Here is a 27,584-nt window from a genome sequence, read left to right as displayed (position 1 = left end):
GACACAAACTTTGTGCTGAGAGACAGCAGCACAGACATCATGGAGCTGATCCACAGACCCTTCCCCTGGGCATCGTGGCTTCAGCTCCCAGTACTTGCACTGTAGAACTCCAGGTGGGAGAGTGGGAGATGCTCCCAGCCTGGGGCTGTGTGAGGACAAGCCAGAGTGAAAAAGAGAGGGTGAAAAAGATGGGGGGGAGCCTGTGGTTGGAGGGCAGGGGACAAGTATCTGGCCTGCAGGAGAAGGTGACCCTCACCCAGTGTGCTCAACTCACCCTTCAGGTTAAAAATAACCAAAGTAAGGGAGGGGGTGGTGGTGTGAGAAGGTGCTGTCTTCCCACTATCTGCCCATCAGCCCTTTGGAGGGGAGGAATTTGCACAAGGACTAAAAAAAGGCCCTGGAGCCAGAGGGGCTAGGGCAACAGACCTTTCATGGGCAAATCTGGAAGCCCAGTTGTCCTTCTCTCACCTCCAGAGCCAAGGGATAGAGGGAGGAGGAGCTAGAAGAGGAGAGAGGTGGGAGGGAGGGTCCCTCCGGAAGGACTCCAAATTTAGGCAGGGGGTGGGGGCAGCAGGATATAAAAGGAGCAGGCTGCAAGGACAGACAGATGCTCCTTTGACCCAGGTAAGAGGGGGGGTTGGGTGGGGGCTCTGTGGCCCATCCCTAGAGCTCCTAACTTGAGAGACTCTGCCTTCACGGGAGAGTGGGGTGCAGGTCGGTTGGAGGCCCCAGGGTGCTGCTAGAACTGCCTTTCTCCAGCCCTGGGAAGTTCCCACTGACAGAGACGTTTCAATGGGAAAATCAGAAACCTCTTTTCTTCTCCCATCTGCCTTTCTTTCTGGCAACTGTCATCTGCTTTCTGTGTCCTCCCAACACTGTCTCCATTGTTCTCCCTCCTCTAATGGCTTTCCTCTCTTTGTCTGGTTTTATTTTGCTTCTTCATCTTTGTCAATACTCATCATACTTCTTTGTCTCTCCCCCTTGTTCTTCCTTCTTGGTTGTGTGTTCTAATCTCTTGCTTCTCTCTGTCCCCGACTCTGATTCCACATCCGACTGCTCACTTCTCCCCGGCGGGCCGCTGCCATGGTTCCTCATCCTCTTTGTCTCTTCTCTCTGCCTGCCTGCACCTCTGTGGCTCCACCCACGGTCCAGACTCCAGAATTCTTTGTGAAGTGGTAACCAGGTGAGAACCACTCAATTTTCTCCTGGAAACCAGGTTGCTAGAACAGGGACTCACTGTCTGTCCTTGGAGCAGCTCAGCACCCCTCCTTGGCAGACTGCAGCCAGTTCCACCCCCTGCAGACCCCTCACAGAGATTCTTCTTCAGTGTCACTTTAGAGGGCAAGGGAACAGAACTTGAGCAAGGAGGACTGGACTGAGAGCTTCTCAAGGGAGGGGCTGGAAAAGCGATAGGACCCAGGTGGTGATGAGAAGGTGGGGCTGGGAGTGGGGTACAGAGAGCAGTGCCACCTACTAAGGCCTGGGCCCTCCTATCTCAGTCACAGAGGAGCAACAAGATGAGTGACGATGCCCAGATGGCCGAATTTGGGGAGGCGGCCCAGTACCTCCGCAAGTCAGAGAAGGAGCGTCTGGAGGCCCAGACACGGCCCTTTGACATCCGCACTGAGTGCTTCGTGCCTGATGACAAGGAAGAGTATGTCAAGGCCAAAATTACATCCCGAGAAGGGGGCAAGGTCACTGCGGAAACCGAGAACGGCAAGGTGTGTGAAGCACAGGGCCAGGGGAAGGAGAGGAAAGGTTTTGGGGAGGTGCAGGGTGGAGCCACTTGCGGTGGGAGCTGCAGGGTCCTGGAGAAGAGCCAAAGCCAGCAGGGTGGCAGGACATGCTCCCTTGAGGAGCCCTGTATCTGAGTGAGAACTCTGATCTTCTCAGGTGGACCTGCGCAGGTATGACAGAGCACCATCCCAGCATTGCACACTCCTTGCCAGAGAGGATTCTGGAAACCTCTGCTGGTTTTCTCCTCAGAGGGATCTTATTAATAGAGGGCATAGTCACAACATCTCATGAAGTTCCCTTCTCAGATTTGTTTCCAGCTTCTCTGTGCCTCAGTTCCTCCATGAACAAGCTCCCCCTAATTCTCCTCACCCAAACCAAGAGCAAACTCATAGACCCAGATGAACACAAAGAGCAGGAACTCCTAAGCTGAATGGTCAGTCTTGAGGCTGGTGACTTGCTCTCAGAAGTCCCCAGTCCCTGGTCTCTCACACCATCTAAGAATTGGCACTGGTCACCAGCAGCAGCTCAGAGTCATATGCCTCACAGACACACTTACTGAACATTGCATCCCATGGAGGTGTGGAACTGTGGTCACAGCCCACTGGGGGTTTTGACTCTTACCCCAGCTCTGCCACGAACTAGCCACTGTGCCAGGAAATCATTTCATCTAAGCCACAGTGTCCTCCACTGTAACAAATGCTATAATACCTGCCCACAGGATCTAATGATGCCAGGGCATGGCAAACTGACTGGCACCAATAAAACCAGTGACGGTGGTCTTTAGGGAAACAGGGTAGATGTGTGAGACATTTTTCCAGTAGAGGTGAAGGCTTGCCTCAAGCACTGCCCCCAGGAGTCATGGTAAGGTTATGTGCGCAGATGGCAGAGCTGGTGGCCCTCCAAGTCTGCCCCTAGATGCTTGAAGCAGCGACTGAAAAGCAATACTCAGGCTCACAGGGTCTAGGGTATTAACAAGATGCAGGGACTCTAGGACTGTCCTTAGAGTGGGAGAGATAGTGAGTGGGTAGGCAAATTTTCTAGGAAGTTCTGAAGTAGGACCTGGGTACTAGTTGGAGAAGAGCTGGGGGAGCGAGGCGAGGTAGTGGCCTGTGTTCTGGGAGGAGGTAAGTGGGAGAGGCTGGTGATCACAGACTAGAAGGTATACTCATCCTGTCCTACTGCCCATGCTCCCTCCCTAGACAGTGACCGTGAAGGAGGACCTTGTGTTGCAGCAGAATCCGCCCAAGTTCGACAAGATCGAGGACATGGCCATGCTGACTTTTCTGCATGAGCCTGCTGTGCTCTTCAACCTCAAGGAGCGCTATGCCGCCTGGATGATTTACGTGAGTGCGTTCTGCACATGGCAGGGAGCCCATCCTGGATCAAGACCTAAGTAGGCCAGGGCAACATTCTGAAGGCGAGAAGGTCAAAACTCTCCCAAGGGACCCACCCCCCTCCCCCTTCCTGTCCCTGGTCAGCTGCAACAAGAGAAGAGCCAGCTGGGGTGACTAGGGACTCTCCTGCCTGTCACCACTGCCCATCCGGGGTTCTCCCTCCCAGCCTCTCATGCCTGCCTGTCTTCTGCTCCAGACCTATTCAGGCCTCTTCTGTGTCACTGTCAATCCCTACAAGTGGCTGCCGGTGTACAACGCTGAGGTGGTGGCTGCCTACCGGGGCAAGAAGAGGAGCGAGGCGCCGCCCCACATCTTCTCCATCTCTGACAATGCCTATCAGTACATGCTGACGGGTGAGCCCTGTGGCCCTGACCTCTGCCCCCTCAGCCCCACAGCCATGAGCCTAGGCCCTCAGCCCTAACCCCACTGCCTGCCCTCTTTTCTCTTCCAGATCGGGAGAACCAGTCCATCCTCATTACGTGAGTGAGCTCCATCTGTCCACAGAGGGGCTTGGGTGAACCCAGGCTGATTCTTGAGAGTCAGGGTGGGTGGAGGAAATGTTTAAGGTTGTGATTGCAAGGACTGTGAGACACTGAGTTCTCAGAGGGGCTGCGCAGGTATGGTGCTGCACAGAAGGGGGCAAATTCTCCTGGTGGAGGATGGGACAGTGTTCAGCCCCAAGTGAAGAGCAGTGGGAATCCTAGATTCTGATGAGTCCCTGTTGCCTCCAGCGGAGAATCCGGGGCAGGGAAGACTGTGAACACAAAACGTGTCATCCAGTATTTTGCCAGCATCGCAGCCATAGGTGACCGTGGCAAGAAGGACAATCCCAATGCAAACAAGGTGCGGGATGGGCCAGAGGCTCAGCAGAAGGGGTCTGCAGCAGACTGACCCTGGTGTCCCTTAGCCCTGACCTGGGGGACGGTGGTGGCAGCAGCACTGAGCCCAGTGCTTAAGACCTTCCTGGCAAAAGTCACACACTCTGAGGTCCAAATATGGCCCTTTGGAGCTGCAACCTCCTCAGGAACCCACCCAGCCCCATTCCCATTTCCCAGAGAAGCCCCCTGCCCTCACCATCAGCGCCCAAAGGTAGACAGAAGATGAACTCCCAAGGTTCTGCTCCCTCTGCAGGGCACCCTGGAGGACCAGATCATCCAGGCCAACCCTGCCCTGGAGGCCTTTGGCAACGCCAAGACCGTCCGGAATGACAACTCCTCCCGATTTGTGAGTGCCCTTGACCACTGCCAACTGGTTTCATCTGACCTTAACCAAAAAAGGAGGAGCTGTTTTACTAGTACTAACCACACCCAGCTGATTGATTGTCCTGTGTTTGGCTTTGGATTATCAACAAGTGTGTGTGTACACCACCACACAACCCTCCTGACTCAGCTTGGCTCTGGGAACTCAAGAAGACAGACCAGAGTCACCACAACTGTTTCTTAGCCAAGAAAAGGAGTGGATTTGGTTGCATTCTAGATTTCCCTTATGTCTGTTTCCAGAGCTCTTCCACATTAGAATGGGAAGAGAGCACAGGCATTGGAGCCAATTCCCCAGCTGCACACTTGCCCAGCAAGTCCCACATCTGTCAGCTCTAGTCCCTCCATCTGTGGAACAGGTCCTAATAGTCACTGAGAGGATTACATGAGGTCAAGTCAAAAGTACAAACAGGAGGCATTCTCTCTGTTCTAATTCCTGTGCCATTGTTTCTGGATGGATATGGGTATGGGCATCCTCTCCCTGTTTTACTGATCCTAAACTAGGACCCTATGTCAGTCATCGACATTTCTGGGGCATTCTGAGTTGCGTTGAGGTCTAAGATCCTTACTCTGTCTCTTCTGGCCAGTTCCCTCACTCTCTGTCCCATCTGCCCCCAGGGGAAATTCATCAGAATCCACTTTGGAGCCACTGGAAAGCTGGCTTCTGCCGACATAGAGACCTGTGAGTATGCAGACAGCCCTGCCCACCACTCAGGGTCCTCCACCACTGCCTCTTTGCCCTGTGGGTGGCCCTATTTCATCATTTCCCCTCCATCTTCTGTCTTTCTCTACATCTGACTCTTGGCTTTAGTTTAGTCCTTTGTTCCTCAAGCTGTGGTTTTCCCCTGACTCTCTCCATCTTGCTGTAGGAGCCTAACCTCCACCCTTTTGCTGGATCAACTCTCTCCCCTTCCTCACCCACCTTCTCCTCTGCTCACTCCAGATCTCCTAGAGAAATCCCGGGTGATCTTCCAGCTCAAGGCTGAGAGGAACTACCACATCTTCTACCAGATCCTGTCCAACAAGAAGCCAGAGCTGCTGGGTGAGCCTGGTCCCATGCCCCTGCTGCCCCACTGCTGTCCCCAGACAAGGCAGGAGCCCTCCACCTCCTTGCCCTGTCCTGCTGCCCCACTTGCCTCCCCACTCCCTCCATCTGCTCAGTGGCTTTCTCTTTCTGCTCCACTTTGGGTCTTCCTGCATCTCCTCTTGCCTCCCTTCCTACCCTTTCCTTTTCGTAGTTTTCTCCTCTTATTTGTTAGCTTTCTCCCACTCCTCTTTGTTTGCTTCTCCTACTCATAGATGCCATCTCCTCAACTGTCCTTCCTCCCCAGGTCACCTGCCCCTCCCACCTACCTTTTCATTTCTTTTGGAGTCTCTCCAGGGTCCTTGCTGACTCTCTTCCTCTCTATCTGCTCTTGGTCCTCTCCTTCCATCTCTCAACCCCTCTCTGCCTGCCCCCCCCCCCCGCCACCCTCTCCAATCCCCTTGTCTCCTCCCCTGCCCCTGGCCTGGACAGAAATGCTGCTGGTCACAACCAACCCCTACGACTACGCCTTCATATCTCAGGGAGAGGTGTCCGTGGCCTCCATTGACGACTCCGAGGAGCTCATGGCCACAGATGTGAGTGAGGAGGTGGTGTGAGGGCTTCACAGGGCCCCTGGGCCACCGACTCCAACCGCCTGTTTGCCTCTCTCACTCTATCCAGAATGCCTTTGATGTGCTGGGCTTCACTGGGGAGGAGAAATCCTGTGTCTACAAGCTCACAGGTGCCATCATGCACTATGGAAACATGAAGTTCAAGCAGAAGCAGCGGGAGGAGCAGGCAGAGCCTGACGGCACCGAAGGTTTGAGGGGCCTCTGGTGCTGGGTATTCACCCATCGAGAGGAAACAGTCCTCTCAGAGCAGGGTCTCCCACACTGCACCCAAAAGTAGTACTTTCTAACAATTCTTAAGGAGTGAAGTTGACAATAGAGAAAGTGGGAGGAAACCAGAAGTCTGAGAAGCAGGTAGTCAGAGGGAGATGCCTTTCCAAAGGGGTAGGATCTGCCCCGCCCCCTCCCTGTTCAGCTCTGTGCCCAGGCTCTGTGCCAGCCTACCCACTGTCCCCAGAAAGGACTGAGGCTCATGGGGTAGATGGGTATGGTGAGGGCTGAGAAGGGACAGGGACGTGGGAGAGGTGGGCAGACAGTAAGAAGGGAGGCCCCCCACCATCCCAAGTTCTCAACACCAGCAGCACTGACCAGAAGTGTGTTGAAAATTTTTCCTCTTGTGCCCAAATCTCACCAAAGCCCAGGAAAACACAGACCCTGAGCTTCGCACGTCCACATCATTGATGCAGTATGTACACAAGGGTGCCCCTCGCAGGTTCTGTCATGTTGTTTAGGAGGCAGCAGGCCAGAGGTCAGGCCACAGCTCACAGCATCGGTGTGTCACCCACTCTCTGGCCCTCAGTTTCTTCTTCAGTGAAACAGAGGACAGTCCTTCCCAGCTCCCTCTGGGGCAGTTGCAAGGATTCTTTCAGAAAGAGATATGAAGGTGTGAACACTGATAGACAAACACCTGAGACATTCCTCTTGACCTACCTTTGAGGAGCCATTCTCTGTGTCTGTCCAGACCAAAATGCAAGCCCAAGTGTCATGATAGCCATGTCACCAATGATCACAAAATGCTTGAAATTAAAACAAATAAATATCCTCTAAATAGGGAAGGTACATTGGAAGGCACATCTGGAGAGCTGGGAGTTGGAAGCAAGGAAGCTGTTTGACATGCCATTCGGAACTTAATTTCCCAGCCAGTCAAGTTGGTCAAAATGTGGATTGAGTAGAGTGTACCCAATCCTGGGCCAGTCCTGAGATGGAACAAAGGAGGAAGGGAGCAGAGTGTATCTCCCATCCCTGTCCTGGAGAGACGAGGGTATACAGAGAGCTCAGAAACATGCTAACAGCAGTGCTAGTGAAGAGCCTAGACCAGAGACATCCAGCAGACATAAAGATGGAGCAAGAGGAGCTGCTGTGTTGTGGGAGGCCCTGGGTGAATGAAGGGGCCTGGGCTTCAGGCTGACTCAGACACATGCTGCTGGTGTGACCACAGCAAGCCTTGTGCCCTTCTAGGCCTCTATTGCAGCTACTTAATGAGCGGGACATGATGCTTCAGAAAGGTTCTGGCCCTAGGCAGGGAAGAAGAGTCTGTTGAAAGCATTCACTTACTCCTTTCCTTCTCCACCAGATGCCGACAAGTCTGCCTACCTCATGGGACTGAACTCAGCTGACCTGCTCAAGGGGCTGTGCCACCCTCGGGTGAAAGTGGGCAACGAGTACGTCACCAAGGGGCAGAACGTGCAGCAAGTGTACTACTCCATTGGGGCTCTGGCCAAGGCAGTGTATGAAAAGATGTTCAACTGGATGGTCACACGAATCAACGCCACCCTGGAGACCAAGCAGCCACGCCAGTACTTCATTGGTGTCCTGGACATTGCTGGCTTCGAGATCTTCGATGTGAGTGGGGAGTAGGGAGAACAATAATGCACTCATTGGCACATGTAACAGGATGGCCATCAGCCAGTGCCAGGAAGGCAGTGGGCTTCAGCAGTGATGGAGGCAGTCACCATCCTGCCTTTGGGCGCATTCCCTCCCAACTCTGACAGGGAAGAAGACCAGCCACACACTTCACGGGGCTGGACACAGCCCTGAGCTGAGCCCACTGGCCACTCAGACACCTGCCTACCTGACCTGGCTCCACCCTCATTCCCCCTGCAGTTCAACAGCTTTGAGCAGCTCTGCATCAACTTCACCAACGAGAAGCTGCAGCAGTTCTTCAACCACCACATGTTCGTGCTGGAGCAGGAGGAGTATAAGAAGGAGGGCATCGAGTGGGAGTTTATCGACTTCGGCATGGACCTGCAGGCCTGCATCGACCTCATCGAGAAGGTGCTGCCTCAGCCCCATTGCCTGTTTCCTTCCCTCGCCATCCAGACAAAATGACAGGCCCATTCCTTCTACAGCCAAGAAACCAGAGTCTCTAAAATCCCAATCCCCTCTCCAGGCCCAGCTTTCACCCACCATGGAATTTCAGGCACAGACAGACCAAGACCCTCCCTCTGTTCCTGGGAACTTGTCCTCACAGTGGTCACATCTCAGGGTCTTAAGAAGGGGATGTAGTGTAGGAGAGGACTCCTGGCCCCTCTGACATGCCATGAGAAGCACCATTCATGGACAGATCCTGGGCTGAAACTAGAAATGTTGACTTTCCATCCTTTTCCTGTTCACTTAGAATAAACTTGTGTTCAGCCCCTCTTATCTACATACTCAGGAGACAAGGATGAAGCTTGTGGGAAGCTCCCATTGCTGACTTGCCCTCAGAGTGTTCTTGAGCTTTGCTAAGGACCAGAATCCAGAGGGACTGACTCTCATCCAGCCCAGCCACTGTCCTTCAGGAGAGCTCCCCATAGGCTTTGGGTGGTAATCTAGGGCACTGGTCTTCCAGAGGCCTCAAAATCCCTATAATTGTATGGAATACATGCATTTTTCTGGGGAGGCAGTCCTTGCTTCCTCAATTTTTCAATAAGATCCTTGCCCCAAGAAAAGTCAAGAACCGCCATGCTTTCTGAAGAGCAGGATACTGTGCAGAACCTGGATCCCGCTAATCATCCCTTGAAGAATTGTTACCTGTTGTGTAGACAGGAGTCTGGCCAGCCCTGCAGCCTGGTGTCTCGGACATACAACTGTCCCTGCCTTCACTGGGCTCTGGGACAGGGGCTGCCCAGGAAGGAAAGGTTTTGCTGGGATGCCTTGGGGGCCTCGCAGGGTGATTAGGAGTGTATGGCTCTTCACTGGGTACTCTGGGGCAGAAAGAGGTTATATAGGCCAGATTTGAATATAATTGAGTTAGGTTAATTCCAAGAATACCAGCTTACTATATAAGGCCAAGAGACACCAGCAGGCTCTCTGTGGCTTGCCAGTTATACTGGGCTCATACTCTGTCAGGGTGTGGGACTCTGGAAACCTGTTTTGTGCTCATTGATGCTCTCTCTACCTCCCACCCTACTCTCAGCCCATGGGCATCATGTCCATCCTGGAAGAAGAATGCATGTTCCCCAAGGCCACCGACATGACCTTCAAGTCCAAGCTATATGACAACCACCTGGGCAAGTCCAACAACTTCCAGAAGCCACGCAATGTCAAGGGGAAGCAGGAAGCTCACTTCTCCCTGGTCCACTATGCTGGCACTGTGGACTACAACATCATAGGCTGGCTGGAGAAGAACAAAGACCCACTCAATGAGACAGTAGTGGGCCTGTACCAGAAGTCGTCCCTCAAGCTCTTGGCCACACTCTTCTCCTCATATGCTTCTGCTGATTCTGGTAAGAGGGCAGTCTCTGCACTGGGCCAGAGCACTTCTGAAGGTGCAAGTGGTCAGGGACCCACTGCTTCAAAACTCAGACTCTAGAGGCAGGAGGGAGCCTGTAAGCCATGGGGTGGAGGCCAGATCCATCTGTACCCCTTCTGTGAAAGTGCCTTGTTCTACTTTATGTTGTGGATATCAGTGTATATGTCGTGTCTCATATCAAGACTGAGCACCTGGAGGTCAGTGAGGGTAGCACATATACCACTGTACCAGGCCCAGCATTAGAGTGTGCCCGCAAGAGGTTTCGGTAAACTTTGAGAGGATCACTGAATGAATGAGCCTCCAGGTCAGGGAAAGAAGAGGAAGGGTGTGGTCTGAAATGAGGAGGATGAAATACAAGAAGAAAAATATAAAGTGAAAGATGTAAGCATGAAGTGTGGGGTTAGAAGAGGGTGGGAGAAGAGAGCTGATACTATTTCATCACCTGCTGCTAGGTGGCAAGCACTGGCTTACATGCTGATCTTATCTAATCTTCTTCAGACCTTTAGAGATAGTTACTACCCTCCTCATAGAAAAACTGAGACTTGGAAATAAGAAGTCACACGCTAGTAAGGGCAGAGCCCCGACCCTGCCTGAGGGCTCATCTGTTTAAAGCTCTTGTTCATCATTCCTTCTTATTATCAGATAGCGGTGGTAAAGGCAAAGGAGGCAAGAAAAAAGGCTCATCTTTTCAGACAGTGTCAGCCCTCCACCGGGTAAGAAGAAACCAGACACCTGTGGTGGGCAGGCCCAGCCCAGATCCTTTGGTGCACCTCCCTAAACTGATGCTCTGATTTTGGGGTTGTAGGGGAAGAAATCTGAGCTGCATGGCCATTTGTGGCATGTTAATTCTACACAAGCTTCAACTCACATCATAAATTTTGTGTCAACTCCTTACCCTTTGTGGGTTCTGGTGACAGGCTGTCTGGGGCTCACGGTTCAGGGACAAAAGGCATGGTCTCTGTGGCTCCTGACTCCTCTCTCTCACCCACCCCCAGGAGAACCTGAACAAGTTGATGGCCAACCTGAAGACCACCCACCCTCACTTTGTGCGCTGCATCATCCCCAATGAACGGAAGGCTCCAGGTGAGGCATGAGGAAGGGTCTAGTCTAGGGAGGACACTTGACATCATTTACACTGGGGCTGACCCCTCCCTCCTCCCCACTGCTGCAGGGGTGATGGACAACCCCCTGGTCATGCACCAGCTGCGCTGCAATGGAGTGCTAGAGGGCATTCGCATCTGCAGAAAAGGCTTCCCCAACCGCATCCTCTATGGGGACTTCCGGCAGAGGTGGGTACGGGATGCCCCAGGGCTCAGGGGACAGGGGAAGCCCAGGCAGCCTTGGTGAGGAGGGGAGTCTGCAGGTGGCCCCAGATTCTGTGGGCAGAGTGGATCAGTGCAGCCATGGGTGACTCCGGGCACCTCCTTCCCAGGTACCGTATCCTAAACCCATCAGCCATCCCTGAAGGGCAGTTTATCGACAGCAGAAAAGGAGCAGAGAAGCTGCTGGGCTCCCTGGACATTGACCACAACCAGTACAAGTTCGGCCACACCAAGGTGAGTCTAGAGCTCCATGGGGGTGGAATTGCAAGGTGTGCAGCCATCATGAGTGGAGCAGCTGGGAGTTTGGAAGACAGACCCCTGATTCCTGGCTCCCTGTGTCAACCCAAAGGCTGGAAGCCAGGCTTCCTTTCTGTCTTGTCTTTCACACTTCACTCCCAGGTGTAGGATGAGCAGGTGATGGGTCCCCTGGGAGCTCAGCCTGGGTCTCCCACCCTCTTCCTTCATCCTAGATACCCTTCTCTGAGGCTGTGGTGCCCTTGGTTCTCCCCCTTGCCACAGGTGTTCTTCAAGGCGGGGCTGCTGGGGCTGCTAGAAGAGATGCGAGATGAGAGGCTGAGCCGCATCATCACCCGCATCCAGGCCCAGTCCCGGGGCCTGCTCATGCGCATTGAGTTCAAGAAAATTGTGGAGCGCAGGTGAGGCATGAGGGAAGGGAGATGTGCTCCCAGAGATTTAAGAGGCAGACAAATAGTGTCAACTGGCATGGGTCAGAAGACCTGAGTTCAAATCCTGGCTCTATCACTTACCAGCTGGCCTGGGCAAATGGTTTAACCACTCTGGCTCTCATTTTGAATTCTTAAAAAAAGTTTTTTTCATTGAGAAATGCCAGTTAATATCTTGATAAGATACCACTTAAACACACTAGATTTACCAAAAAAATCAAGAAGTGTTATTCATCACTTACACATGTGTAATTTAGTGCAACCTCTTTGAAAAACAATTTATCATCTTTTAAAGATGAACAGTTGCATACCTTTCAATTCCACTCCTGAGTACATGCCCACAGAGAAACTCCTGCAGGTGTACAACACAAGGCAACAAAGGAATCTTCATAGCAGCATTGCTAAAGATTGCAAAAATCTGGAAACAAATCTATTTTCCATCTACAGGGAAGTGGGTAAATAGTATAGTCATCTGGTAGAACATTACACATCAAAGAAAAAGAGGGAACTACAACTATATGGTGCAGTATATTTGAACCTTAAAAGCATATTGTTCAGTAAGCAAAAACGAGTCATAAAAGGATACGTACAGTGTGATACAATTTTCATAAAGCTCAGAAATAATAAAAATAGTGGCATATTATTTAAAGATACATACACATATGGTTAAAGTCTTTTTAAAAAAGCTAGGAAAAGAAAACCACAAGATTCAAGATAGTAGCTGCCTCAGGTGGGGGGACCAGGAAAGGGGAAGGGAAGAAGTACATGGGCAGAGTCACCGCTGGCAATGTTCTAGTTCTCGTCTGGACAGTAGGTTCATGGAAAGTCATTTTGTTTCATGCTTAATAACTTATATAACATAGATATCCTTATATGTAAAATAAAATCTCAAGTATTTTAACATGCTTGAGACTCTAATAAGAGTACAAACACTGTACTTGGTAAACACTTTGTAAATGGTAGACTTCGTTATTACTAAGGCCCCAGTAGGGAAGATGTAATCTGCCCTTTTGTTTATTTTTTTTTTTATTTACTTATTCTCAGAGAGAGGGGAAGGCAGGGAGAAAGAGAGGGAGAGAATGTGTGAGAGAAACATCAATGTAGGGTTGCCTCTGGCATGCCCCCAACTCGGGACCTGGCCAAAAACCCAGGCATTTGCCCTAACTAGGAACTGAAGGTGACCTTTCAGTTTGCAGGCTGGTGCTCAATCCACTAAGCCACACCAGCCAGGGCCCTTTTGTTTAAATGATCAGTTAATAAATGTTTATTGAGCAACTCCATGTCCAGTGTGCCAGTGTTGGGGTGGTGGTATTTATCAAGGCTACAAGACAGAGTTCCTGCCCACAGATGTCTACAAACTTGCTTAGATGGGCTGGAAGACAAGTGAACTTGGCTCCATGATTGGGAAGGGCTCTTTCATAGTGCCCCTCCCTTCCTCCATACTTCCTTGCCAGGGATGCTTTGCTGGTAATCCAGTGGAACATTCGTGCCTTCATGGGAGTCAAGAACTGGCCCTGGATGAAGCTGTACTTCAAGATCAAGCCCCTGCTGAAGAGTGCAGAGACAGAGAAGGAGATGGCCAACATGAAGGAAGAGTTTGATCGTATCAAAGAGGCCCTGGAGAAGTCAGAGGCTCGCCGGAAGGAGCTGGAGGAGAAGATGGTGTCTCTGCTGCAGGAGAAGAATGACCTACAGCTCCAAGTGCAGGCGGTAAGACCACATAATTATCTCTACAATTCTCTTCTCCTCTCCCCTAGATTACAGCCCATCTCATCACCAGGGACTAAGACCCTGAAACTCTACTGTCTTTAATCACCAGCTCTCTTCTCTGTGCCCTTCTTCCAGGAACAAGACAACCTCAATGATGCAGAGGAACGCTGTGACCAGCTGATCAAGAACAAGATCCAGCTGGAGGCCAAGGTGAAGGAGATGACCGAGAGGCTGGAGGACGAGGAGGAGATGAATGCTGAACTCACTGCCAAGAAGCGCAAACTGGAAGATGAGTGCTCTGAGCTCAAGAAGGACATTGATGACCTGGAGCTGACACTGGCCAAGGTGGAGAAAGAGAAGCACGCAACAGAGAACAAGGTGAGGGAAGCTCTCTCTCTGGTTTCAGCCTGGGTCTCCTCAGGATTCAAAGACCACACTGACCTTAACAAATGCCAAGCCTCTCAGGGGATCCTGATAGCAGTGTTGTCCTTGGCATTGGAGATCTCCATAGATGTCTCCAGGCTGGTGACCTTTGACCCTAAAAGGGGATGGGGTTCTTGGTTGACAGGTGAAGAACCTGACAGAGGAGATGGCTGGGCTGGATGAGATCATTGCCAAGCTGACCAAGGAGAAGAAAGCTCTGCAAGAGGCCCACCAGCAGGCCCTGGATGACCTCCAGGCCGAAGAGGATAAGGTCAACACCCTGACCAAGTCTAAGGTCAAGCTGGAGCAGCAGGTGGACGATGTGAGTAATTTGAAGCATGTTTCATCTCTCTCAGGTCAGGATTTTGCAGGCCACACCGATGGCCAGTGAGTTCCTGATCCCTAGAAATAACGTCTATGGCTACTGGGGCCTTTTGTTCTCTGTAGTTCCTCCCTAGTCTGGGTCTCTGATTCTTTTGTGCTTGCAGGGATTTCTCTGCTGGCTTTGACTTCCAATCCCCTGAACTTTGAGTTTGGAGGGGGCCAGACAAGCATGCAATGTAGACTTCAGGTTATCTATACCTTGTTTGTTTTCTTCTCTCCACCAGCTGGAAGGATCTCTGGAGCAGGAGAAGAAAGTGCGCATGGACCTGGAGCGAGCAAAGAGGAAGTTGGAGGGTGACCTGAAGATGACCCAGGAGAGCATCATGGACCTGGAGAATGACAAGCAGCAACTGGAAGAAAAGCTCAAGAAGTAAGAGCCTACAGTGGCCAGGAGGGGCTAATGGAGGTGTCTGGCCGGAGAGTTAGAGCATAGAGTGCTGCACCCCCACTGTCCATGACTGCTTTGAGCACAATGGGAATAAGATGTCAGTCACAGCCCTCCTTCCTTCATCCTCCTGGCCTGGGTGGGAGAGGGGGTGCTGGTGCTGGCCTATTGAGGCAAGAGAAGAAAATTGGCACAGAGAAAGAAAGACCACCTACCACCTGCTTCTCCTCCAGGAAAGAGTTTGAAATTAATCAGCAGAATAGTAAGATTGAGGATGAACAGGCACTGGCCCTTCAGCTGCAGAAGAAACTGAAGGAAAACCAGGTAAGTTCTTCCCAGTGCAGACAAGGGGTACTCAGAGGCCCTGAGGCAGCTGTGGCCTCAGGAGCTGCTTAGGGCTGTAGACAGTATCTACAATTCCTGGCCACCCCAAAGGTCCCACCAGTTCCAACTTATTGGCACTTGGAAACACTAGCCTTCTCCCATTAGAACAATAATGTCTTACTGAAGCAAGATTATTTAGCATGTGGAGGTGGGGAGAGGGGGAATCATACCTACCAAAAGGGGTTCTCTTTCTGGGCTATGCTCTGCTTCATGGGTTTTCTGCTGTGGGACAAATGCTAGCATTCGATACTCCTCTAGCCCCGCGTGAGAGTGAGAAGTGCCTTCATGGAGCACCTTCTATAGGCTGCTCTGTTTATACTCTTTCTAGGTCCTGACCCCCACCACTAACTCAGGCTAAATCCCCGTAGAATACCCATGACATGGGGTGAACTCCTACAACTTTAAGCAAGTCACTTCCCCTCAGAGCCTCAGAGTCTCAGAGTCTCCTACCATCTGTCAGATGGGACTAATAACCCCTGGCTTACAGAGGACCAGAGGAAAAAGTGTGTGTGAAACCATTCTATCAATTAGAAGTCAGCCAGCCAACTGGCAAGGACAGGTCCTTTTTTCTTCCCATGGCCTTTTCATCCCTCCACAAGAGGAGATTAAACTAACAGCCACAGTCTACCTTACTTTTTAATGTACCCTGAATGTTAGTGTGTGTTTAGTCTTGTGTTTGTCAGAACCCTGGAAACAAGGAAGGCAGGTACTGTCATCTCCTTTTTATAACTGCAGAAGCTTTGAGGCTTGCTCTAGACATAGTGATCCCGAAGGCAACAGGCAGTCAGCTACTGGGGGCAGGGCTTTATCCTCTCATTTTCTAGTTATATGACAGCTAGTGGAGATAGCTGATCTCCCCCTTCAGCATTTGGAGCTCATGGTGCAGGGGGCAAGTGACACATGAACACAATTTCACTCCTCTGGAGGATGCTCAGGAGCTGACCTGCCATCAATGAAAACGTGTCTTCCCATCTTCTTTGGTGCCTCTTCTGGGTTTTAGCCAGAAAATTATATTTCCTCAGATTCTTCTACCATGGATCTAGGCAACTTCCTTGACTCATGGACCCAGAAAAATAGTACTCTTATTCTCATGAGGTCTTGGCAACAGCCTGTGGCCCCTTTTTCTTCCTGCTCAAGCTCTTGCACATAGTCCCAATTTCTCCCCCCTGAGAGCAGAGGCCTGGTGGTCCTCTCTCTCCTGCTCCCAGGACCTACCCATGCACATTCCATAAACATTATGGAATCCATAACCACAGATGAGGGGACCCCACCAATCCTCCCCCTTGCTCATGGCTATTTAGACAACAGATCAAAATTGTAGATGAGACATTATTCCAATTTAGTCAAAGCTAAGGCCAGAAAAATAATGTAGAGGCAGAAGAAGGCACTCAGCTGGCCTGGAAGGGAACAATAAAACAGGAGGCCAGCCCTGGTATAAGTAAAGCAAAACCTGGAGAGTGAGGAATATGGTTGAATGGACTTTGTGGTCAACTTGGAAAACTACATAAGCTTTTGATTGTTGTCAAGCATGTTGTTGCAAATATTTGTAAAATGCAAGCATCTGCTTTCCTGCCTTCTGGTTAGAAGAGCAGACTCTACTGCATCTGTAGAATCTATGAGATGCAGGATCTTACAAGATCTTATGATCTCCTTCCAAACACATATTCTCAGAACTCAAAGCTGTACATTCTCAGACTGAGTTTGTGATGTCCCTTGGAAGTGCCTTGAAGTTCAGGCTTCAACCAAATTCATATTGATGGCCTCTGCATTGTACGTTGTTTAGCAGCATCCTTGTCCTCTGACCCCTAGATGCTAGTAACAACCTCCATCCCCAGTGTCATGTCAAAAGTGTCTGCAGACATTGCCACCTGACCCCTAGAGAACCATTGCTCTACAGGGCCTGAGTACTTGAGCCAGGAGTCTTCTGGAGCAGGGAGAGTGGGTTCTGATGGAGAGTTCCAGGCAATGGGTCTGAGCCCTTAGTGTCCCGGCCCAGGCACGCATTGAGGAGCTGGAGGAAGAGCTGGAGGCCGAGCGCACTGCCAGAGCCAAGGTGGAGAAGCTGCGCTCAGACCTGTCCCGGGAGCTGGAGGAGATCAGTGAGCGCCTGGAAGAGGCCGGTGGGGCCACATCTGCCCAGATTGAGATGAACAAGAAGCGTGAGGCTGAGTTCCAGAAGATGAGAAGGGATCTGGAGGAGGCCACACTGCAGCACGAGGCCACAGCAGCAGCCCTGCGCAAGAAGCATGCTGACAGTGTGGCCGAGCTGAGCGAGCAGATTGACAACCTGCAGCGTGTGAAACAGAAGCTGGAGAAGGAGAAGAGTGAGTTCAAGCTGGAGCTGGACGATGTCACCTCCAACATGGAGCAGGTCATCAAGGCCAAGGTGGGCTTACGCTTAGCTTCTCCTCGCCCTCTTCTCAACAGCTTGTGCCTTCCTTTTTACTTTCTCTATCTGCCATCTCTCTTGTCATTGTCACTCCCTCCATCACCCCTCGGTCTCTCTCTCCCTCTCCCTTATCGCTCCCTCGCCCTTCACATTTCCATCTCCTCACCATTCTTCCCTTCTTTAACTCATGCACCCCCTTCAGATTGTGCCCCTCCAGCACCACCCCATTTCACCCCCCTGCCCTCTGTGTTCCCCCGATCTTGGCCCTCCCTTCCTTCCTTTGGTCCACCCAGCCCTTACTCTCTGACAACTCCATCCCCTCCCACATTCACCATTCCCTGTCCCTTTACTGCCTAAAGGCAAACCTGGAGAAAATGTCTCGGACATTGGAAGACCAGGCCAACGAGTACCGCATGAAACTGGAAGAGGCCCAACGCTCCCTCAATGACTTCACCACTCAAAGAGCCAAACTGCAAACTGAGAATGGTGGGTGTCCCTAACCAGCCCTGTGCCTGCCCAGGATAGGTCATCATTTGCCTTCTTCTGTGGATATAACCCCACATTCCCATCTCCAGGTGAGCTGTCCCGGCAACTGGAAGAAAAGGAGGCGCTGATCTCCCAGCTGACCCGAGGGAAGCTCTCCTATACCCAGCAAATGGAAGACCTCAAGAGGCAGCTGGAAGAGGAGGTTAAGGTAAGGCCCAGCGAGGAAGCAGTAGGACAGGCTTGATGGCAGCCCTTGGGCAGTTAGTGTGAACACCAGAAAGAGGCTAAAGAGAGGCCCCTGTATTGGGAAGACTTCCAGTCTAAGTTCTTCTAGTCTTCGGCTAAGCCACACCTGCATCAGCAAATGCCTCGTTTCTTACTTGTAAGGGGATGGGGTAGACAAACTGGGAAGCTACTCCAGGACATTGACATTTCATACCCTGAATGTGGTTGGGGCTTAGTTGAAATTCATAGATATGAAAATGATTTGCAGAAGACAAATCTTGGGAGCTGCCTGGGAGCTGAGCCTACTCCTGGTGTTCCCCTCCCCAGGCGAAGAACGCCCTGGCCCATGCAGTGCAATCAGCCCGGCACGACTGTGATCTGCTCAGGGAGCAGTATGAGGAGGAGATAGAGGCCAAGGCCGAGCTGCAGCGTGTCCTGTCCAAGGCCAACTCAGAAGTGGCCCAGTGGAGGACCAAGTATGAGACGGACGCCATCCAGCGGACAGAGGAGCTGGAGGAAGCCAAGTAAGTCCTGATCCCCTACATTGAATCTAAGAATGGAAGGAGCCAGAGAACATGGGGTGAAACAGGCAAAGTGAGAATGGGAAGGGGATTTGGGGTAGGAGAGAGAGGTGGGTGGGAGAAATGTGATGGAAAATAGAGGTGCATGGATCCTGCACTCTGAGTAAACCCCGACTGGCCCTGGCTCACTTCCTGTGACGGGCGAGCTTTTGGCCCGGGTTATACCTGATGCTCACGTATAAGACGAGCAAAAAGCTTGTTGGTCAGAGGAGCTACCACCGATCAGCCTGGCATGGGGACAGGTGGAGGCTGCCACCCAGATGATGTGCATGTGGGAAGGAGACTGTTTTAGGCACCCCCTAGGTTTAGCTCCCTCAAGGCAGGAGTCCAAGGACCTAAAGGAACTGCTCATCATCCCAAGGACTATGGGGAAGGAGTGGGTCCTCCTCATGTGGCAGTCCAGGAGACGGGGTGGTCTCAAGGCCCTACTATTCCTGGGTGGAATCACACACACACACCCAACCAACCTGGCAGGAAGAAGCTGGCCCAGCGGCTGCAGGATGCTGAGGAGGCCGTGGAGGCTGTCAATGCCAAGTGCTCATCACTGGAGAAGACCAAACACAGGCTGCAAAATGAGATTGAGGACCTGATGGTGGATGTGGAGCGCTCCAATGCAGCCGCCGCGGCCCTGGACAAGAAGCAGAGGAACTTTGACAAGGTGGGTCCTGGTGGGGGCTGCAGCCAGGGGGCAGGGCAGGGGTACCTGCATCAGTGTGAAGCCAGGAACATCCTCCTTGGAGGCAGGGAGAAGGCGAGGGGCCTGGGCAGCCCCTGGAGGTGGGGCAGGACTGCACACTGAGCCCCAACCCTGTCCCCGCAGATCCTGGCTGAATGGAAGCAGAAGTATGAGGAGTCGCAGTCGGAACTGGAGTCCTCACAGAAGGAGGCTCGCTCCCTCAGCACTGAGCTCTTCAAGCTCAAGAATGCCTACGAGGAGTCCTTGGAGCACCTGGAGACCTTCAAGAGGGAAAACAAGAACCTTCAAGGTGTGCTGAGGCCTGAGGCTGGGGAAGGGAGAGGGCAAAGAAGACCCATAAGGGTCAGGAAGAGCACAGGCTTTGAGCTTTCTGTCCCTCCGACCCCCAGAGGAGATCTCTGACCTGACTGAGCAGCTGGGAGAAGGAGGAAAGACTGTGCATGAGCTGGAGAAGATCCGCAAGCAGCTGGAGGGGGAGAAGCTGGAGCTGCAGTCAGCCCTGGAGGAGGCGGAGGTGACGGCCTGGCACCACCTGCACTCCTGCCTTGGACCCTCTCCTGTTCCCTCCAACCCTACTGTCTCTGACTGCCAAGTCTTCCTCACCATGACCCCAAGACTAAGCTATTAGCTCCTTATTCTTAGTTCAAGGTTGTCTACCAACTACCCGTGACTACCTCCAAAGCTAAGGTCTGCACAAAGAAAACATCACAACCTAATCATAGGCCATCAGGTTTGGTTCCCCGTGAAGTTTATAAAGTTTAAGCCTGGCTGTCATAATAACTCCTCAGATGGTGGGTGGCAGCATGGGCTCTAGAGTCAAACAGACCTGAGTTTGAAACTTGGCTTCAGGACCTCCACTGCGTCATTGGGCAAGTTCCTTAACCTCTCTGTACAGCAGTTTTCTTACCTGGAAAATGAAATTAATTGTGCATACCTCATAAGATTTATGCATGATTATTATGAAAATGAATGAGGTAACACAGTTAAGCACTTGATATATATTATCTATTGTTACTATTCATTTTTAAGAACTTAGGGATAGCCCTGAGTTTTGGGTCTTCTAACTCTTTTCACTAAAGGCTGAGGAGCCTGGGAAACAAAGGTAAAGTTTTGAATTTGTGGTTATAAAACTCCCTCCTTTTTCTATGACATTTTATATGAGGCAGGACCATACAGTGTTAGTGCAGTGGGGTCTTGGCAATTGTGAGATCCAAACACTTTCCTGGACAGAGGAAGCCCAGGACATCTGGCATCTCCTCCCTCCAGAGCACCCAGGTAGCCTAAAAGGTAGTGCCCACCTCCCCATCTCTTCCCAGCTCTCCTCTCCAGGCCATAATTCTGGTTGCCACCCACACCTATCCACCTCCCTCTTTACCCCACTCCGTGCCCTGACTCTCTGCCTCAACCCCCTTTCCCTCGCCCCTCTCCCAGGCCTCCCTGGAGCATGAGGAGGGCAAGATCCTTCGGGCCCAGCTGGAGTTCAACCAGATCAAGGCAGAGATGGAGCGGAAGTTGGCTGAGAAGGATGAGGAGATGGAGCAGGCCAAGCGCAATCACCTGCGGATGGTGGACTCACTGCAGACCTCCTTGGATGCAGAGACACGAAGTCGCAATGAGGCCCTGCGTATAAAGAAGAAGATGGAGGGTGACCTCAATGAGATGGAGATCCAGCTCAGCCATGCCAACCGCATGGCTGCTGAGGCCCAGAAGCAACTCAAGAACCTCCAGGGCTTGCTGAAGGTACATAGGGACTGTTGGGAGCAGGAAGTCAGCTCCCCAGAGAGGAGATGGCCTCCACGTGGCCAAGTTGGGTGGTGGTGTCCCATCACCGCTCCAGATCCCTCCTGCTCCAGGGCCATTGCACAGACAACCCACAGGCTCCTCCTGAGCCACCACAGTGGGCTCCCCATTGGCATCCAGTTCAGTGTAACAACTTTCTGATGGGCCCAGAGGTCAGCTGCCTCTCTCATGCCCAACCTCCTGATTCACAGGACACTCAGATCCAGCTGGACGACGCAGTGCGGGCCAACGATGACCTGAAGGAGAACATTGCCATTGTGGAGCGGCGCAACACCCTGCTGCAGGCTGAGCTGGAGGAGCTGAGGTCTGTGGTGGAGCAGACGGAGAGGTCCCGGAAGCTGGCTGAGCAGGAGCTGATTGAGACCAGCGAGCGGGTACAGCTGCTGCACTCCCAGGTGAGGAGGTCAGGGGCCACCGAGTGGGTGCAGCTGCTGCACTCCCAGGTGAGGAGGTCAGGGGCCACCATGGAGAAAGCTGCTGAGTGGCAGAGCCTGAAACACAGATGTTCTGAACCAGAGGTTCTGAGTGAGTATGTCTGACCAAGATAGCAAATTATCTCTTAAACCAACCCTCACTTGTTAGTCATGACTATGAAACCACTACCTGAGAAGGGGGTCTATACTTAAAAGCTGAGAGTCATGATTTTTTAAATTGTATTTTATTGTTTATGCTATTTCAGTTGTCCCCACTTTTTCTCACTTTGCCTACCTCCACCCAGCACCCCCCCCCCCCAGCATGTCATGATTGATTAGTGATGGCTGCCAGGGTCACAAATCTAGGAGTGGTGGAATACATGCTGTTATTCGATATCCTTGATCTAGAAGCCACTTCCATCTTGCTCTGTAAAAGATGGGACTTTGGAAATTTAAAGGAGCCCAACTGCACCTACTTGCAAACCAAATTCTTGACAGAACACTGTTCTTCTGCAGCCAGTACACACTACTGCACTCTGCAATGAGCTTTGTGCTCATCTCCCTGCAGTGCCCTGCAGAGTGTGTTCCACATCTGGTATGTGTGGGAACAGTATCACGTGCTCACCTGGGCCTCTCTTCCTTACCCCCTGCTTTCTCTCTGGGACTGTAATTATTTCCAGGACATTGTCCTGGTAAAAAGTTATTCCTGTTCTCCTTGAAATATTTTCATGCCCTTGCATAGACATGTTACTAGTGAGCTCAACAGCAGAACTGCAAACCTTTTATTGCTTAAAATCTTTCTTCAGTGCTGATAATTTTAGGTATAACATTTAGATCATACTTATTTTCATAAGAAAATGGAAAGCAGGAGAAAAACAGGGAATATACTGCAGCAAGACATGTTTTTAACAAATGACCAGTTTTAATTCTCTCTGGATAAAGGTGCAAAATCAGGTGACAAAGTATACATTCCATAGTTTTCTCTGCCCATATCTAGAACACCAGCCTCATCAACCAGAAGAAGAAGATGGAGGCAGACCTGTCACAGCTTCAGACTGAAGTGGAGGAGGCGGTGCAGGAGTGCAGGAACGCCGAGGAGAAGGCCAAGAAAGCCATCACAGATGTAAGTGCCACAACCCCGCCCACCTGCTCCAGACCAGCGTCTCCCTGCTGGGCCGTGAGTGTGAGAGGACTCAGCCACACCCCGTCTCACTTCTCTCCTGCCCACAGGCCGCCATGATGGCGGAGGAGCTGAAGAAGGAGCAGGACACCAGCGCCCACCTGGAGCGCATGAAGAAGAACATGGAGCAGACCATTAAGGACCTGCAGCACCGGCTGGACGAGGCTGAGCAGATCGCCCTCAAGGGTGGCAAGAAGCAGCTGCAGAAGCTGGAGGCCCGGGTGCGGGAGCTGGAGAACGAGCTGGAGGCCGAGCAGAGGCGCAACGCAGAGTCGATCAAGGGCATGAGGAAGAGTGAGCGCCGCATCAAGGAGCTCACCTACCAGGTGGGGCTGGTGGCTGCTCTGGGGTGGGGCCTTAGGGAGTGGCAGTGTTGCCCAAGCCCCACCTCCTGACCCCCACAGATCCCATGCCAGATCACCATCCAGGAAATGCCACCCAGCCCTCCTGGCTCCTGCTTCCTCAAGAAGCTGTCTTTAGATTAACTTCCTTTCATGTACTTCAGAGTCAGTTTGGCTTAAGTTTATGAATATTTCTTGCGAATGGAAGAGAATCTACTTCTACTTTTTGAAAGCCTTTTTAACCAAAATTCCCTCAGGTTTTTTAATAACCTGAAGGTCTACCATGAAGGCTTCAGAATAGTCCAAGGAGCTCTCCACCTTCCAGAGGCCTGACCGGGAGGGACATTGTGTGGCACTTTAGGGATAAAAGTCAGGGATGGGAAAAGACAGATCTTGCATGGAACTTCTGGGACAATAGAGAGAAGGCGTTAGAGAAAGAGGGTTTCAAAATATTCTAACACCTTTTTCTGCAAAAGCTCATAGCTTTTTGCCCTTGATCAATGTACCTGGTAATGAAAGACAGAGAAAAGGGCATTGGTCCATTTAACACTAGACACACAACACAGGAAGGAGATACAGATGTAGAACTGCAGATGTACCGTGGGCATAATATCAGCCTAGGAAATGTCAGCCTGGCACATACAATGATGAAAACACAGGAAGCATCAGGTGACGTTGGAGTCAGTGATCCTGGTGCCAAAGTCTGGCCCAGCACAGCATATCAGAATGTTGAGCTATGATAGACTGGAATGACCTGAAGTGTAACGCCCTCTTCTTTCTGTATTCCCCTGCTTCCTTTCCGGTCATGCTGGTGCGACTGATCAGTTGGAGCTGGAACAGCCCAATGTCTCCATATCATTAGATGATGGAATTCCATTTGGTTCTGAGCCCCTCCCTCAACTTCCAGCTTTAAGGCAGCAGTTCTTGTTGCTTTTTAAAAAAAAATTATTTATGAATTTTTAGAGAGAGAGAAGAAGAAGGGGACAGAGAGAAAGAGAAACATTGATTTGTTATTCCACTTATTTATGCATTCATTGGTTGACTCATATGTGCCCTGATGGGAACTGAATCCACAACCTTGGTGTGTTAGGATGATGCTCTAACCAACTAAGCTACTCGGCCAGAGCTAGCTCTCATTGCTTTTTAGATCTCAGACTGAGGACTTCACCTGGGCCCCTTGACCTACAAGTAGTGTCAGAGAGAGCTCTTTCCACCACCTTTTTACTCGGGCCCTTTCAAGGAAGGAGCAGCTAAGGCAAGGGGAGAAGAGTAGAGTGGTGAGGGAGGGAAACATGATTGCACTTGCTCCTCCCCCCAAACTGACTTCTCCTGCCCATCCACCCCCAGACGGAAGAGGACAAGAAGAACCTGCTCCGGCTACAGGACCTGGTAGACAAGCTGCAGCTGAAGGTCAAGGCCTACAAGCGCCAGGCCGAGGAGGCGGTGAGTTCATTACTTTGTCCACTCAAATGAACACAGTTCCTGTGTGTTCAAACCAATGAGTGTCCACCCAGCGTGGGGCCTGGACAATGGGTTTGCTATAAACTTTAACTCACAAACATTAGTTATACATGTCCAGTGTGCTCAGAGGTGTGTCAGGCACTCTGAGTTAACAGAAGCAGTGCTTATTTGACCCAGAACTTGCCCAAAAGCTGCTTACAATTCATATGCCAGTAAGTCCAAGAGAAGGCAGCGTAGCTGCCAATGGGGGTCAGGGGGCCAGACAATGCTACAGGCTGGAAGGTGGCAGTGAAATTGAGCCTGAAGAGGAAACTGCCCAGGCGTAGTGCAGTGAAGAAGACATCTGGGTGGGCAGAAAAGTGTGGGTGTGAGGTGTTGGTGTACAGGAAACCCCAGGGCTGGGTGCATGTATCAGATTCACAGTGGCACAGGTGCAGTGAAGCTGGTTTTGAGTGGGGCTGGACCAGGCTGCATGGGATTCATCTTGGGCAGTGGATGGCCATGAAGGATTCTGAGTGCTGGACAAGTATGAGGAGGGTACCAAGCCAGGAGTAGGCAGGGCTGTTGCAGGAACATGGGCAAAAGGTGAAAGCACTGAGCCCCATCCCCCCACCCCTTCCCACCTCACCCTCCCACCCCCTGAACCTCCACAGGAGGAGCAGGCCAACACCAACCTGTCCAAGTTCCGCAAGGTGCAGCACGAGCTGGATGAGGCGGAGGAGCGGGCGGACATTGCGGAGTCCCAGGTCAACAAGCTGCGGGCCAGGAGCCGGGACATCGGTGCCAAGGTGGGTCCCTTCCCCAGGCCTGGCTAGTTTCCCCCACAGCAGCTTCCCTCCAACACCAGGGCCGCTCCGAGTCGGCACTTCTTACCCTATATTTGGACAAACCCAAGAGTCCCAGAGCACCCATTTGTGAGAATCCCCCTCATGCTCAGAGCACCCTTACTGACTGGTCCTCTACAGAACCCCTGTACCTCAGGGTTGCATTTAAGGGACCCTAAGCCACAAGGACCCCTTAAACGGAACTCCAAGATTCCTGAGGTCTGAACCTCTCCCTCTAAGGCATCTCCCTTAGGCCCCTTTAAGCCCTAGAGATTTCTCCCCACATTCATCCTACCTCTTGCCAGCTGCCCCCTCACACTTTTTATTCCTTTCTCAGCAAAAATTGCACGATGAAGAGTGATGCTGCCTTCCGGACCTCGCTTTTGCTCACCTATAATAAATCTGAACACCAGACTCTGCCTGAGCCCCCGTCATTTCTGTCCTGAGCTCGGAGGGCAGCCCTGCCCTGTGAGTGACCTGTGGTAGCCAAGGTTTCCCAATCTATAGAGGAGGAAGAGGGGCCCCAAGAAGTGAGGTGTATTTTCTGAGGCAGCAGAAGTATGAGTCTCAGTTCTGCGAAATCAGTCGGATCAGGAGTGAGAGGGAGAAATTTCAAAAGTGGAGAAAACAGAAGCACCAAAGGGTGAACCAATTCTAGACACTGGGAGACAGAATCTTGGTGCCAAAACTGAAGCCCCCCTCCACCTACCCCACCTCTGAGGCCACAGGGGTTAAAAGTGTCCCGGGACACCCATTTCCGCCAACATGGATTTCCCACTGACCCCAGGAGAGGTGCAGAGCTGGCTGGGGGTACAGACGCAGATGAAAAGATGGGGCAGATCCCACTGTGCTCAGCAGCCCCTTAGAAGTAACCCACAAGGAGTCCTCCCCGTCAGCCCCAGGAACAGTCAGCTGGGGCCAAGGACTACCCCGGGCTCTGGCTTAGCTCCTCAGGAGGAGGGCAGCCTGAGGCTCTGGGGCCAGCAGACACTGAGTCCAAACCAGCATGCAGTCTAGACCAAACCTGGGCACTGCTTCTCTAATTTTGACCTCTACCACAGACACAGGTGAGCACAGGTGCACGTGCAGGTACACACCACAGATGGCACTTACACTGTCTCTGAGACCTCACTGGGGACTGTCTGGTCTGAGTCACACTGCTGTTCAGGGAACAGAGCTGGTCCTCGCCCCATTCTGCTCCACACAAATCCCTGCCCCTGCCTGGGCTTTACAGCCAGGCTCTCCTGACCACCTTCTCATCCCCTCATCTGGCACCCCATCTCCTGGATCCCCCTGGCTAAGCCCCTGCTAGCCCTCCTCTGAGGCTGAGGCCTTGACCCTGCCCCTCAAAGCTCAACCGCCAGTCTTCAGAATGGTCTGTGTGTAAAGCCCTGACCACCATGAGTGGAGACCAGAAGAACACATTGATCAACAGAAATGTTAGTTCCAGCCCTGGTGAGGAACCAGGACACGAGGCTAGGAGAACGGGAAGCAGGAGACCAGAGAAATCAGACCAAGAGACCTGTGGTTATCACCAAGGGGAGAAGAGTACCTCTGCTAGAATCCCAGGGCTCAAGCAGCACTTAGGGGCTGGGGTCTTCATTTGGAAGGAGCACCCCAGAAGAAGGAAGGCATTTCAGGACAGGAGCAAACAAGCATTAGAGAGAGGAGACAGCAAGCCAGCTTGGATGAGCTGCTGAGCTAGGTCACACTGGGTTCTGTGGGGCTGGGCTGGGCAGGGACAGCCTGGCTGCACTGAACTGTCATGGGCCCCACAGGGCTGATTCCGGGCTGTGGCAGTGCCTGCTCCAGACTGCCCCTGAGCAGATCTCCGCCAGGGCATTCATCACGGAGGATCATAATCATCTTTCACTAGCCTGCCTCTTCCCAGCCTGTCACCGCTGAGTCCCTGGGGCCCAGCACAGGGTCTGCACACAGGAGATGCTCAGGAAATGTTTGCTGGGTGCTGGCAAGCTGGGAAGATGGACATGCTGGTGGAGGGAACTGGAGACGAGATTGGGTCATGTTTTCTGAGCCAATGCAAGTGGGTTCTGTACAGTATCCAGAATACCAGTTGAGTGTTAGGAGCACTGGGTTCTAGTTCCAGCCCCGTCACAAATGTC

The 27,584-nt window shown here is 51.9% G+C and overlaps 1 protein-coding gene across 1 annotated transcript; it reads left to right on the top strand.

The window, feature by feature from the left end:
- Positions 1-1,056: 1,056 nt before the first annotated feature.
- MYH6 (myosin heavy chain 6) lies at positions 1,057-25,875 on the top strand. The gene is made up of 38 exons (XM_045841217.1): positions 1,057-1,183; positions 1,500-1,721; positions 2,937-3,080; positions 3,328-3,484; positions 3,583-3,610; positions 3,863-3,974; positions 4,263-4,355; positions 5,006-5,069; positions 5,331-5,429; positions 5,904-6,007; positions 6,093-6,231; positions 7,614-7,882; positions 8,144-8,314; positions 9,438-9,747; positions 10,416-10,486; positions 10,769-10,856; positions 10,945-11,062; positions 11,206-11,329; positions 11,615-11,751; positions 13,233-13,488; positions 13,624-13,866; positions 14,057-14,233; positions 14,520-14,665; positions 14,914-15,004; positions 17,061-17,450; positions 17,813-17,939; positions 18,029-18,147; positions 18,492-18,688; positions 19,220-19,403; positions 19,566-19,731; positions 19,832-19,956; positions 20,874-21,182; positions 21,434-21,637; positions 22,653-22,778; positions 22,886-23,161; positions 24,524-24,619; positions 25,291-25,425; positions 25,799-25,875. The coding sequence occupies exons 2-38, from the start codon at positions 1,518-1,520 to the stop codon at positions 25,820-25,822; spliced, it is 5,823 nt and encodes a 1,940-aa protein (XP_045697173.1). The 5' UTR covers positions 1,057-1,183; positions 1,500-1,517; the 3' UTR covers positions 25,823-25,875.
- The last annotated feature ends 1,709 nt before the right edge of the window (positions 25,876-27,584 follow it).

Source organism: Phyllostomus hastatus, unplaced genomic scaffold (genome assembly GCF_019186645.2).
Source record: "Phyllostomus hastatus isolate PE091 unplaced genomic scaffold, TTU_PhHast_1.1 phas_contig_348, whole genome shotgun sequence".
Lineage (NCBI taxonomy): Eukaryota > Metazoa > Chordata > Mammalia > Chiroptera > Phyllostomidae > Phyllostomus > Phyllostomus hastatus.
The sequence above is the reverse complement of the archived record's forward strand: the minus strand, read 5'-3'. Positions and strand labels throughout refer to the sequence as shown.

What these genes read in the sequence shown, in the direction of transcription:
- MYH6 (XM_045841217.1), top strand. Translation starts at nt 1,518, where the DNA reads ATGAGTGACGATGCCCAGATGGCCGAATTTGGGGAGGCGGCCCAGTAC. An exon ending in GCATCGACCTCATCGAGAAG is followed by an intron (nt 8,315 to 9,437) that starts GTGCTGCCTCAG and finishes CCCTACTCTCAG; the next exon opens with CCCATGGGCATCATGTCCAT. An exon ending in GCCGGGACATCGGTGCCAAG is followed by an intron (nt 25,426 to 25,798) that starts GTGGGTCCCTTC and finishes TTCCTTTCTCAG; the next exon opens with CAAAAATTGCACGATGAAGA.